The sequence below is a fragment of the Phoca vitulina genome, unplaced genomic scaffold (genome assembly GCF_004348235.1).
Source record: "Phoca vitulina isolate PV1807 unplaced genomic scaffold, GSC_HSeal_1.0 scaffold50, whole genome shotgun sequence".
Taxonomy (NCBI): Eukaryota; Metazoa; Chordata; class Mammalia; order Carnivora; family Phocidae; genus Phoca; species Phoca vitulina.
This window is the reverse complement of record NW_022589753.1, coordinates 4,637,895-4,651,378: the sequence shown is the minus strand read 5'-3', so window position 1 is coordinate 4,651,378 and position 13,484 is coordinate 4,637,895. Positions and strand designations below refer to the sequence as shown.

The 13,484-nt window shown below is 56.1% G+C and overlaps 1 protein-coding gene across 1 annotated transcript; it reads right to left on the bottom strand.

Moving 5' to 3' along the window:
* Nucleotides 1-2,228: 2,228 nt before the first annotated feature.
* On the bottom strand, nucleotides 2,229-12,686 carry APCDD1L (APC down-regulated 1 like). The gene is made up of 4 exons (XM_032387574.1): nucleotides 12,638-12,686; nucleotides 11,105-11,243; nucleotides 7,693-8,245; nucleotides 2,229-2,996 (listed from the first exon to the last, which is right to left on the bottom strand). Exons 1-4 carry the CDS (start codon nucleotides 12,684-12,686, stop codon nucleotides 2,229-2,231), a joined length of 1,509 nt encoding a protein of 502 aa, XP_032243465.1.
* Nucleotides 12,687-13,484: the final 798 nt, after the last annotated feature.

Genomic DNA, 13,484 nt, shown 5'->3' with positions numbered 1-13,484 from the left:
ACTGTATTTACTGAGTGCGTGCAGGCAGTGCTGGACGAGATGGCGGAGACTGACTCAGTCCTTCCCTGTTCCACGGAGCTTACGGTTATGGTAGAGGAGGCAGAGAATAAACATGAACGAATGAGGTCATCTCTGACGGTGAGCAGTAAGCACTACAAGGTAGAGACTGCATGACGGAACGGGTGGGGATAGACAGAAGGACAGAAGGGGAAGGGAGGCTGCCTTTTGGGGTTGCTGATGGTCGGCCTCCCTAAGCCGGTGACATCTGGTCTGAGACTTGAAAAGGCCACGCTTCTGAGGATCATGGGGAAGAGAAGCAGCAGTGACACATGCAAAGGTCCTGAGGTAGGAACCAGTTTGTTGCGATCAAGAGCCAGAAGGAAGGACGGTGCAGCCGGGTGTGGGGAGGCATTGCTGGACCTTGCAGATGTCACTGACCCAGGAGTGGGGATTTTATTCTGAGTGCATTGGAAGCTTCTAGAGAATTTGTAACAGGGCAGGGCAATCGCCTGAACCGAAGGGGCGTCGCAGAGAGCCGGGGTTAACCTCCACTGGTTTTATTCGCTTTCGCACATTCCCTGGAAGACACTTCACTTCCTTTCTTTAGAACCATAATCCCCTTGGTTGACTTTAATAACCAGCAAGAACATTTTTCAGGCTGTTTAATTTTATTAAAAGATTCAAATTTGATGACAAATGGTGTCATGGTTGCCTCGAGCTTCGGATACAAGACTTGCTCAGCCATGGACACATTATCGCCACCCACCCTCATCCCCACCAGGCAGTGCACCCCCCACCCCAATGCAGTCTGAGACCGTAAATAATCTAATTATTTTTTGTACTTTGGTAAATATGCCAGGAACACTCATAGCTCTCAGACCTACAGAGAATATTAACTTGGTGGGTCTTTTTTCTTTTTAAGAACAATGGGTAGATAAGTTAGAACAATCTCGGCGGGCTGATGGAACCCCACACAATTTAACAGAGGACAAGGGCTTCCCTCTGAAAACCTCATTAGCCTTACAGACAATGGTTCAAGATCAGTGATAAGAGCCAGAGATAGGGATCGGGCGGAGGAAGGATGGGACGAATCATAGGCACAGAGTCCTGGAAACCCTTGAGCCCACCAGGATGCCAGTCAATTTCGCAGCGTACAGACAAGGCCTCGGGAACACGGGCAGGGTCCCTGCAGAGGCACAGCCTGTCCCCACCAGATGACAGCCCCCTCCGAGCAGAGGAGGACATCGGCACATTAGCATCCAGGCGAGCAGGCCACCTCCCCCTCGAGATGTTGCCGTGTAGCCTGGTGACCCCGACCTCTCCCTAGGATGGTCCCAAAGACACATTCGGAGGCCTCTCTCCCTCGTCGGTTGAGCGCAGAGAATCTTGAAAACAGAGGACGTGTGTACAGGGCTAATTACAGAGCATCTTAGTGTCACCGCCATCATGAGTACTAATTACTTTCCAAAGGCTGGAAATGCAGTGCTCCTCCACAGACCTGCCCGCAGCAGCCCGCCGGGTGTGGGCGAGCCGGGCGCTCTGGTGGGCTCCGGCGGAGCGGCTTCCTTCGCGTCCTGGCCCGGGAGGGCCGGACTCGTCCGCGTGCGGCGTTGGCAGCTCGAGGCCTGCCTCGCAGACGCACCGGCAAGTGCAGACAAATGCCAGCAGCGAAAACTCAAGAAAGCTGAGCTGCCCCCGAAGAGACAAGACCTCCTCCAGAAAGCTGCCAAGTACCGAAGGCCCGAAGCAGCATCTTTAATTCATGGCCCTGGTTTGAGTTTGTATTGCTAAATGCAAATTAATAATCTTTAAACAACACTCCACAGGCTTGGCAGAGCGGCGGCGGCGGCATCCCCGTGCAGAACCTCGCTCCCGCGCCACAAAACGCCAAGGACGGGGCGGGAGAAGGGGCCACTGCCCAGGAGAACCGGGAGCGAGCATCTAGAGCCGTGCAGCCCTTGACATTGCCGCGCCCAGGTTCACGGTCAGCACTCGGGTTGGACTGCTGGCCGTGGTGCAGGCCTGGTGGGTGCTGTCGGACTTGGGCACTGAGCCCCCGGGACCCAGGCTGGCGGATGTCAGCAGGGCCGAGGAACGATCCACAGCAGAGCAGAGGGAAGAAGGGGCCCTTCTCGCGGATGCCTCACAAACCTCACAGTCTGTGCCCAGAGGGAGGCCCCGGGGGGGGGGGGGTCCCCCAGGGGTGGCCTAGAGCTCAGAGACCAATTTCATAACCACTTGAGGAAGGCCACCCCTAGAGCTAGGGGCAGGATGGGGAGAGGGGCCGCTGGAGGACATGGCCCCCCACCACTGAGGGGCTTCCGCGGAGGCCTGTGCAGCGGGGGCCCAGAGACTCCCTCGGCCGCTCCGCCACAGAGCACCAGGGGTGCTTGGTAGGATGTGGGACGCTTCTCCGGGGTGTCGGGACTTGACCCGTCCGTGGGCCTTTGTCCAATGAAGAGCAGGCTTTGCCCGAGGGGGTCTAGCTCCATCTTGAAAAGCTCGTACTCCACGTGGGGGAGCCTGATGCCCAGTGGCAGGCACCCATTGGTGGCTGTGACGTCCCGCTCAGTTCCCAGGGACCAGGCCCCCGGGCCCCCACAGCTGCTGGGTTCGGAGAAGTTGAGCATGGCCGTGGTGACCTGGTCCATGGGAGTCACTCGGGCCTGCGTGACCTGAAACACCAGTTCGGTGCCGCCGAGGACCTTGCTAGAGGGCGTGCCCCTGGTGTAGTGGCCGGCTGCATAGACCGTGAAGGTGGGCTGGCGGCAGGCGGGGTCTGAGAAGTGGTGGTAATATCCTTCCCAGGAGCGGTTGTGCCCATAGAAGGTGAAGAGCCTGGTGAGGAACAGCACGGCGGGGCGCACCTCGCACCCGGGGCTGACCCACCGGCCACCCAGGCGCAGGGGCAGGGCCACCTGCAGGGGCAGCACGGGCGGGTGGTGCTCGTCGGAGCGAGCAATGAGGCTGCACGCTGGGCAGGGGCGGGCGTGGTGCTGGCAGAGGACAAACAGAAACAGAACAGCGATTGTCCGAGGGGGAGGAGGAGTCAGGGTGCGGCCGGGAATGGGGGTATGTGGGGTCCCGCCCGTGGGTCACTCCCTGCCTCCCGCCCCAATGGCCACTTTGCTCTTGTCGGATCTCAGTAAGCTCCTCCCTCTTCTGGGCCTCTGCACCTGCTGTCCCTCTACCTGGAAATCCCCCCACATGTGGCCTGGCAGGCTCCTTCTAGTCTACGTCTCAGCTCAGCGAGGCCTTAGCGAGAACTCTCCAGATCATAGACCTGCCACTTCCTATGTCCTCTTCTTTCCCCACCTCCCCGTCGCTGGATGGTAGGCTTCTGAAGCCGGGAGGCCCCGGTAGCTACTCCATCCATCCCCAGGGCCTGGCACGGTGCCTGGCACAGCAGCCACACACTGATGGAGTGAACGGTTGGATGCATGCAGGAGAAATGCCCTGGGGTTTGGAAGGGGCCTTCCCCACACCCGTCCTGCTTGGTCCTGAGATTCGACCATTCAAGTTTATTGCCCTTCTCCTGGCCCACTGGGACTCCCCCCGCCCTCCAGCCCTCACGTTTAGGAGCCTCCTAAGCGCCGGGCGTTTTGCTCAGCCCTGCTCCGGCAAGTGTTACATGTCCTGGCAGAAGATGCTGGACCTCAGTGGGCCTGGCGGCCTGCCACGGTCTCCAGCCTGGAAGTGGTAGAGACGGGCTAGAACGTGCCATCTGGAGCTTCTTCCCCATCCCTACCATACTGAAAGCTTCACTGTCCTCACAGCGGTGCCATCCCCACCTTGTAGCTTCAGGAACCTCTGCAAGGGAGGGTGAGCCTCGTTCCCTCACTGCCTTGGAAAGTGCATGTGTTGACAGGGATGGAGGCCCATTAAAATACTCCTGCCCGTGGAACCCCACCACTTAGAGCCTGCGCTGAGGAGATGGTGGGAAAGAGATGTAGCACAGAGATGTTCATTGTAGGGTTATTTATAAGAGGGGAAACCAGCCACCCTCCAGTGGTCAGCTACGGCCTCAGCCCTCAGTTGTCCCAGGCTGTGCATTGGCTTTGTTCTCTCGTTGGCCTTATTACAGTTGGCCCTGCTTTCCAGAGGCACAGAGCTGGGCTCTCAGTAAAACACATCAACGGGGCACAGGGGCCAAACCACAGTGTGTGGGAGAAGTCAGTCTGCATTTTGGAGGGAAAAAGCTCAGCGGAGGCCAAACAGGAACCAGATAGAGACATCTTGGTGTGGGTTTTTTGTTTTTGGGTTTTTTTTGCGTTTGTTTTCGTTTTGTGTTGTGTTTTGAAAGGGAGCTGTTGCCCAGAATTTAGTCCAGAGCATCACTCTGAAAGGTAAATGTCCTGGGACCAATCACTTGTCAAAGCAAGGTTGATGTGGGCCATTTCAGAAGGAAACCCCAGGCCGGGGGCGCAGGCAGGACGCGCAAGGGAGAAGAAGGGTATTCGGAGAGCCTGGCTGGGAAAGCAGTTCCATTTTTTTTTTTCCTGCAAAAAACAAAAGATTCCCACAGATTGCTGTTGGGTGAGTTTTATGCCAAACAAGTGGCTTTCGGGAGTTTTTGTCTAGAAAGAAACTATTGGATGATTAAGAAACAGTTTGGCTTTTTTCTTTTTCAGATTGCCACATTTTCAGCTCTTGTTAGTTGTGTCTGTGATGAACCTAAACTTGACTTGATTTCCATAATATGGAAGATTATATTATTTTTGGTTTGGGGGGATTTTTGACTCGAGGACAGAGGCCTCGAAGGCACTTTGAAATGCTAGTAAATGGCTGCAGAAGTGTGATGGGAAGAAATGAGCAGGCTGGGTAGTTAGCTGGAGTGCCGGTAATTGGAAGGCTGGCTGATAAGAGTCTAATTTAGGCATTTTAACGCACATTCCGACTGGTGTCGTACTGATGCCTATTGACAGAGCAGAACGCATTACATCAAAATAACACCAGGGCTGTCCTCCCCGACCCCCCCCCCCCCCACCCCGCAAAAGAGAGATCTTCTGCAGGCAGGACATTTGAGATACTGGTTGGTAATTCGGGGCAAGTGGATTTCTGCATAACAGAAACAAATTGAGAGCTAGTGAGCCTTTCAGGTGAGAGATGAGAGAGAACAGGCATCTCTTCCTCCGATGTGTTTGAAGGGGATGGAAGGTGAAAACCCTTTCTGGCATCATTCTGCAGAGGTCTGGAGATGCACGGGTTAATAAACAAGGCCCCAGCCAGCAGAATTCACACTTGTGCAGGAGCCAAACTCTTACTGGTTCAAACCTGTTACATAAAGTTATTTCTCAAACGGCACATAACAGTTTCTAATTAACCCCCAGAGGTGACACCAGGCTTAGATGATTTTGGTCGAGTGTTGGCTGATTGATTAGGATTCTACATCCAGGCAATGAATTTGGGGATCAAATTGGTTTTAAATTAACTTCTAAAAATGTTCGTGTTTACCATCTGGTTTGGGTCATGGGCAAGGCTTGGACCCCAGAGAGCATAAGGTAACGACTAATTCGTTACTTGGGGGTTTATCTGCAGCATTTTCTTCTTTGAAATTCTGTCTGTCTCTCTCTTTTTTTTTCTCCCGGGGAGGGGGCAGTTGCTGAGCAGATATTTAATTTAATGTGTGTGCATCTGGCACTGTTCGTCTATGCACACATTCCCGCTCTGCTTCTCGATCACGGGGCAGGTTGCTCTGGCCGCGCTGGCTGGGCAGGCAGCAGGAGGGCAGGGGTCTGCGGCCCCAGAGCCCCGCCTGGGGAGACATGAAAATTGTTATCCGCGGCACCCCGGGGGTCCGTCCTTCCTGTGTTCAGAGCAGTTTGCCCTCCTAATGAGGTGGTGGGCGCCGGTAATCACCCCGCTGCTGGTGCCTTCTCCTAAGTAGGATTAACGTCAGACCAGCCTAGAACATTGCCTGCCAAAAAGGGAATGATTTGAGGTCATGAAAAGAACTCGGGCTGATTTTCTGATTATGAGAACTTCTTGTGCTTCTTCTCTGCTCCCCAGATCCTGGGTTGGGAGGAGGGGGTGGGAGAGGAGAAGAGGGCAGCGGGGCTCATCCCTAGTGCCCTTCTTTGGGGTCCTAACGAGCAGCTGCTCCCAGAGGTGAGAAGTTGCCCATCTGGTTTAGTGAATGCTGAGTACACAGTAGGCACTCAGTACATGCTGATGACGTGAGGGTCGCCTAAGGGCTCACTTGACAGGGGCTCCTGAACTCATGCATCCAGTCTGTTCGTTCTCACTTTTGAAAAATATTCCTTGGGTACTTAGTAGAGACATTCTTCACATGGCATCCTACCTTGACTTCAGTTTCAATAAACCCTAACTGATAAAAGTTAACTTTTCCTGTAATTGCCGGTGTAGGCAACAAACCTCTGTAACTTCTGGAACCTCTGACTTGTTGCCTGTCTCCTAGTAACAGTGTTGCAGATACTGGGAACATGTTTGCACTCAATTAGGGAGAATAAAGGCTTCATAGTCCTAGTGTTCCTGGGTCACAAATTAATGCTTTAAGACTTGGGTAAGCAGTTTTAATTGAATTGGTTTCTGTTGAAATTCTATGTGTTTTTATTTTATGCTCCTACAGACATTTTTCTGGGGGTGGGGGGTGGTCCCGAGGCTTCACCAGCCGCCCCGGAGAAGTCCCGAGCCTCCCCGCCGTGTGGGCCAGGCGCTGCACTACTTGCCAAGAGTACATCACACAAATGAATCGCAGATCTTTCTGCCTGTGTGCTCATCAGGCAGGGAAGGGCTACCAGATCTCCCCCGAGTGGGGGGGCGGTGTGTTTGTGACCGCTGAATTTAAAATCGAAGTTAAGCACCTCAAGTGAAATTCACATTGGAGTTGGGGTGGAGGAAGTAAATCTCCCTTTATAGGGCAGCCTCCTGCCCCGAGGGCAGTCCATGGGTCATCTGAGAGCCTGTTGGAAATGCAGAGTCCCAGGTCCCACCCCAGACCCACAGGACCTGCCCCTGCATTCTCAGAAGATGCCCAGGTGATGGCATCTTGAGAGCAGAGTCTGAGGAGTGCTGCTCTCCCCAGCATTCGTGTGAAGGGGTACACTCAACATCTCTGGCTCCAGACAATAGAGAGGGCCACACGGAGCTTTTGGGGGAAACATCCACGGGCTCTGTGGCCGTCCAGCAGAGCCCTGGAGGAGGGCTGACCTCTCCCTTGTTCATTCACTAACATTTATTTGCCCCGACTCTGCCAGACCCTGGGCCGTGAGTGGGAACCCAGGAGAGAACGGGGCCCCGCCCTTGCAGAGAGTCTTCTTCTAGGGGAGAAGGTAGCAATTAACAAACGAACCATGCAGCCCAGGGAAGCTGAGTGCTGGAAAATGTGCAGAGTGGGGATTGGAGGGAACAATCTGAGAGATCTGAGAACTGAGAGAGACCTGCCCATGCCCAGGTGCCTAGCAGGGGCAGAAGGGAGAAACCCTGTGGGGCCCACAAGAAGGATGTCAGGAGGATCAGACACAGACAAGCTGAGTAGTGGTTCCTTCGGAAAAAGCCAGCCCTGTAAAGACCTGAGAAAAGATGTCTCAAGCAGAGGGAACAGCATGTGCAAATGTCCTGAGGTAAGCAGGCCAGCCTGGGGATGCAGAGAGGGTCCTAGGCAGGGACCAGACCATAGAGGGCCCACTGGGCTGGGGCTCAGAACTCGCTCTCCCAGGGCCCCAGACTCACCAGGGCACTCTGCAGCGGGCGCTGGTAGCCCGTGGGCCGGTAGTGCCGCCTCTCCACTTGGTCGGTGTGGATGTCCCCCAGGTAGAGCTCCTCCACGAGCCGGGGCCCCGCCCGGGGCTGCAGCTGCAGGTGACGCTGCATGCGGACCAGGCTGAGCTCATGCATGGTGAAGCCCAGGGCTTCTGTGCAGTCCCGCCGGGCCCGGGCGCTCAGCAGCTCATACAGTGCCCCGGGCAACCAGGCCCGGGCTGGGGGCAGCCGCTGGGCACAGTCCCGGCCTGCCCAGGTCTGGTTGAGGCTCCTGGTGACATCGAGCAGGGCGTGGCGGCTGTGAAAGACGATGCCCACCTTGTGCAGGTGGTAGTCGGCCTCAGTGGCACCTCTGGTGACCCAGGAGGCCCGGCGCAGGCGGACCTTGCCCTTGATGAGCAGGGAGTGGGCAGGCTCCCGGCAGAAGGGGTCCCTGTAGTAGAACTGGTAGGCTCGGAAGAGGCGGTTGGGATAGAAGGTGTAGGAGCGGGTGAGGAACTCGGGTCCTGGGCGCACCTCACAGCTGTCAGAGAGAGACAGAGAGAGAGAGAGAGATGGGGGTTGGGCAGAGCAGGGAGGACCTGCACGGTGAGCCCCTCTCCCTCTGTCCTGGGCTCCTGCTCCCATAGCCTCTATTTTAGACCTCCGCCCCTACAGCCTCAGTTTCCCTGAGTGGTTTCAGCCCCACCCTTGAGGCCAAGGGCCATCCGCTTGCTTCGTGGCCTCCACAAAAGCCTTCTTCTACTTCCTGCAATCCTAATTGCTTCTTCAGCCAACATCCTCCCTCGTGCCGTGGGTCCTCATACCTGTGAGTACCTATTGGCCCAGGAAGTACACAGACTGTGTAGCAGAGGACCTGGGTTCAGATCCCATTCCTGTCCCTCAGCAGCTGTGGATACTGCCCAGCTCCTTCCTCTGTGACACGGGGACATCAGACCCACAGTCAGGGTTTCCCGGAAGCGCGAGGCACAGTGCCCGGGAGGTGCTTAGGAAACAGAGGCTCCTTTGCACCGTTTGGGGAGCTCCATGCCGTGAGCTTGAGGAGGCAGTGTCCTCCCCGTTCTCTCCCCCATGGATCCCTGGCACCTGGCCCAGAGCCTGGCACCCAGCGGACCCTCCCTGGGGCCTCACTGAGGGAATCATGGTTGATGGGCAGTTACATCCAGTCTCCCCTTCGCTAGGTTGACTTCCCTGACCAAGTTTCATTCATGCCTGTGACAGCTTGTTGATCTAAGCCAGGGGTCACCAAACTTTTTCTGTAAAGGGTCAGATAATAAGTATTTTTGTTTTGGCGGGCCAGGTGGTCTCTAGAGCTAAAGCACCCAGAGACAATAAGTAAATGCGGCGGGGTGGGGCATGGTTGTGTGCCAATAAGACTTTATTTAAAAAAAACAGGTGGTGGGCCGGACCTGGCCCCCAGGATGGCTTCTGCTGGTGGTGGAGAAAGCACAGCGTGGGGTTGAGCACAAAGGGAACCTGAATGACTCCTAGACCCATGGCCGCAGCCTGGATTGGGGGCAGGGGAGCCTCTGAGACTGCATTGAGGGTGCAGACGGGGTGGATGTTGGGTGAGTTCCAGGGGGAAACAGAGCAGGTGGGGCCCACTTCACTCGCCGCTGTGAACACGCACCACCGTTTCTGTTACCTTCTCAGTAGTTTTCATAGCAAGGCTGATGGAGCAGAGGAAACGTGTTCTTACCCAGCACGAAAACAGTTCCCTTTTCTTTTCTTTCAATCTTTTTGATTATGTTAAGGAGAAAGTCTCTGTTGGAGCTAACGTGTCTTTAACGCCAACCTCCCTTTTCTCCCAGAGAAAACAGACTCAGGACCTGAGGCAGGCAAGAAATCTAGCGAGAATTTAATTACGTTGTTTTGTTTTCATTGACTTTCTTTTTACGGTTACCTCCTATTTATGGCAGGTGGCTCTGCTCTCCCTATCCAGGGTGATATTACGCTTCCTTTAAAAATAATTATAGTACGCTGTAAATGTGTGCAGTTTACTGTATACCAATTATACCTCAATAAAGCTGGAAAAATAAATGAATATATTTAGGTAAACAAAAGCAAGCTGGTTTAAAGAAAAATGGTAAGGAAATGCCAGTACAGGAGGTCATTGAAGACGGAGAGGGGTGACTCATACACCTGAGGGTGGGCTAAAGTCCTGTCCTCACCTGCATCTTGGACAGGGCTGGGGGCGAGAGAGATTTGGCTAATGGGATGCAGCAGGCCACAGTGGACAACCTCAGTGGTTCCCAGACTCTGGATCGTTCCCTGCATTGCTTCCAGGAAGCAGCAAAGCCTGTCTGGAGAGCATGAAGAGGAACTTTCTAGGAAGGAAGTTCTAGAAGTTTCTAGAAGAACTGTCCTGGAATGCTGTTGTCTCAGGGCAGAAGCAGACTGCACCCAGTTCTGACCTTCCCCACAGCCCAGTTCTGTCTCGGGGTGACCCACACCATGGCACCTGGATCTCACCTGGACTGTGCAGTCAGGGTGGGGGCAGAGCCTGGGAACGCATCCAAAGTGGCTTTACAGAGCTCATGTCCCCTCCCTCCACCCAGAGTGCTAACAGATGTTTGGCAGTTGAGTTTCTCCCTGACCCCAGGAGGTGCACGGAGGACGCGGAGAGGCCAGTCCCTGACCCCGGAACAGGACTGGCCTCAAGGGGATGGCGGGGGAGGAAAGGATGCACTAGGTGTGGAGGAGGCCACGGCCTCCCTTCTCCCTCACCCACGAGGGAGGACTCAGACAGCTCTTGTAGATTTTGTGCCCCATGGATGAGGGTTAGAGCACAAAGCCCATTACCACAGAGCAGCAAACAGGACCTCTGAAATGTCAGGCAAGCCTGTCTGGTTAGGAAGAGAATTCGATGGACAAGCAAGACACCTGGGTCCTCTTTGGCCTGCCACATCCTGCCTCAGGACCTTTGCACCAGCCTCTCCAGAGGAGCTCTTCCCCTGGCTGACTCTTCTTTCAGCTCTCAACTGAATGTTACCACCTCTGAGAAGCCCCCACGCCGGTCCCTGACTATCACATCCTTGGTTCTGTGTCCTTCATGGCAGAGCTTAGCACCATCTCAATTTACAACACTTACTTCTGTGTTCGCATGTCTGGTTCCTGCCCCCACAGTGGTTGCCCCATGCCTAGTGGGCACTCAGTAAGTACTGTATCCTGGGTGCTCAGCATGTTGCACACACGGATTTCATCCATGGCCGCGTGCGGCTGGGGCACGTCCTGCCTGCCAGGCTGTGGAGGGGGGCCGGTAAAGCCACGTGTTGGGCAGGTAGCGGGCCTCCTGGACAACTGGATGCATCGTGCCGTGTGGACGCTGAGGCTTGGAGAGGGTGAAGTCTCCCTGCCCGGGGGCCTGTGATCAGGGTCTTACCCGGTGGAGACCCAGGGCCCGTCGAGGCGTGGGGGCAGCAGTGCAGCGATGGGCGCTCTGTTGGGCAGGGGCTGTTGGCAGCGGGGTTCCCAGTGTGCGCGGCTACCCCCCGCAGTCCCAGTCGCCTCTGCAGTGTGGGCTGCAAAGCAGACAGACATGAGTGAGTGATCCTGACGCACTCCAGAAACTGCCTGCCGGGCCTGCCCTCCCAGCCCCTCCTGGGCCACAGCAGGGTCAGAGAGCCAGCCAGGGTCTGCCTCTACCTCCACCTCGGCCCCTCCCCGGGGCGCCCAGCTCTACCTTAGCACACCCAAGTCAGGGTGCCTCGATCAGCATCTGGACTCATCATCTCCTGGATCTCAGACATGACCCCCATGGAATACTAGCCTCCTGGAGGGAGCGGCCCCGGGCTCCTGAGCTAGAAAGCCTCCGAGAATTACTGGGCCACGCCAGACTCCCAGAGGGCCAGACCTCCCGAAGACTCACCTGCCGTGGCCAAGCACTGCCACGTGGTGGCTGAAGGACTGCACTCCAGGACAAGGGGCCCTCTAGACTCAGAATGAGGTGCTGGGGCAGTGGGACTTCACACCCTCCCCCCCGCCATGCACCGAAGAGCCCAGGTCCTCCTTGACTTCTGCCCCATGGAACAGGCCAGAACTGCTACCTGCTTCTGGAGGCCACTCACTTAATGGTCCCTCCTTGGTACCAGGCCCACGTGCTGTCCGTCTGCACACCACGGGCCCCAGGCCATCACCCGCCACATAGTGGTGCCCAGGAAATGTGTGGTGGGTACCGAGGCTGATGCACACAGCTGACAGTGGGGCTGGGGAGGAATCGGAGGCTCGCGGAGGATGGCCGTGAGCAGCAGGGGCCGCAGGCCCTCCTGAGTGACCCCCACATGTGCTCATCTTATGGAGACAAGCCAGGCTTGGCCTTGGGACTGTGCTCAATCTCTTCTACTTGCTATCCCAAGGCGAGAGCACCAGGGTCTTCAGCTGCTAAAGGGCAGCGATTTCCCCAGAAACTGTCATTTCCACTCAGAGGCTTGGGCTTGACGTAACCCAGATGGCGGGATGTGTGGGAAGCTTGGCAGCGAGCAAGGCCCAAATATTACAGCAACGGGCTGTGTTCAGGGGCGGCCGGCCTTGACCCACTGGCTGGCCCCTGCAGCAGGCTTTCCAAAGCCACTTCCTCCCACCGAGCCTGTGGGCCAAGTGTTTGGGGGCTGGCCTGGGGACACAGGCCCTGAGGGGCGGGGGTGGGGGCCCAGGAAGGCTTGTGGGCCGCGTGGAGAAGCAAATGAAAGGCACACTCTGCCCCCTTCTCCACCGCACACCACACCTTCCTGGCGCCACTGGAGAAGGCCTGGGGAAGCCTGAGGTCCCCACACTGTCCCTTGGCAGCTGTCTAATGGGGCGTGTGGCCCCCAAACACGCCGCGCCCCAGCAGCATCTCAGGAAAATGAGGCAGGTAGATCCCTTACTTCCTGGAGGCCTGGGGTCTCATGTGGAGACTCTTGGGGGTCTCCGAGACCCGCAGAAAAAGTGCAGGTGCGGCCTACCACAGCCATGATGGCAGGCATGGTTTCTGTTAACCGTGTCCCACGGGTTTTAGTGGCTGCCTGATGATCTTTGCGACAACCCTTGGAGACAGGCGTGAGCATTAGCTTCCTCTTAGGGCCAGAGAGACAGGCTGGTGAGCTGGGCTTTGCTCGCAGGCAGGCACATGCTGCCCAGATGTGACAAAGGACAAAGCCCAGGTGGTCAGACTGGCCCGATGTTTCCACCGTTGGCCTCCTTCCATCACAGCAAGGGGTAGGTGCTGTTTTCAAGACTTGGGGGGATGAATTTGCTGAATGAATGAAGGAATGAATGAATGAGCAAGCATGTGAAAATGCCGGTACTGGGTCCTTGCTATATTCCTGGTGTGTCCTACCTGGTTTTAACCAGCCAAATAGGAGAAATGAAAACCCCCTCCCCGCCAGCTGGGGCAGACCTGGCCCCACACGGACACGTGGCCACTCGGGCCGCCCGAGGGTTCTCAGTGCCACCCTTCAGGGTGGTGCATAGCAAGGGGAGTCTGGAAAAAGAAGCTCGTGGGTAGTTCTATAGTAACTTGGGCACATCTCATTTCTGGAGGACCAGAAGCAGGATGTTGTGGCGTGTGGGCGGGCACTGAAATTGGGCCAAATGGCTAGCATGGCCCCATCAGGGATCCTGAGCCAGGGCACGCCTCCGAGTCAGCATCTGGAACCTTCTCGTGCTCCAGCAAGCACCCTCGTCGGGAGACACAGGGTCCCCTGGACTCAGTTCTGTGCGTTAATGTGAACATCACCAGAGTCAAGGAAACCTACCTGGACGTGTCGATTTGGAGAATGTTG

Coding starts and splice junctions, on each gene's coding strand:
- APCDD1L (XM_032387574.1), bottom strand. CDS start 12,686: ATGCCTGCCATCATGGCTGTGGTAGGCCGCACCTGCACTTTTTCTGCG. Junction 11,244..12,637: donor CACCTGCACTTTTTCTGCGG/GTCTCGGAGACC, acceptor TCTGCTTTGCAG/CCCACACTGCAGAGGCGACT. Junction 8,246..11,104: donor GGGCCCTGGGTCTCCACCGG/GTAAGACCCTGA, acceptor TCTCTCTGACAG/CTGTGAGGTGCGCCCAGGAC.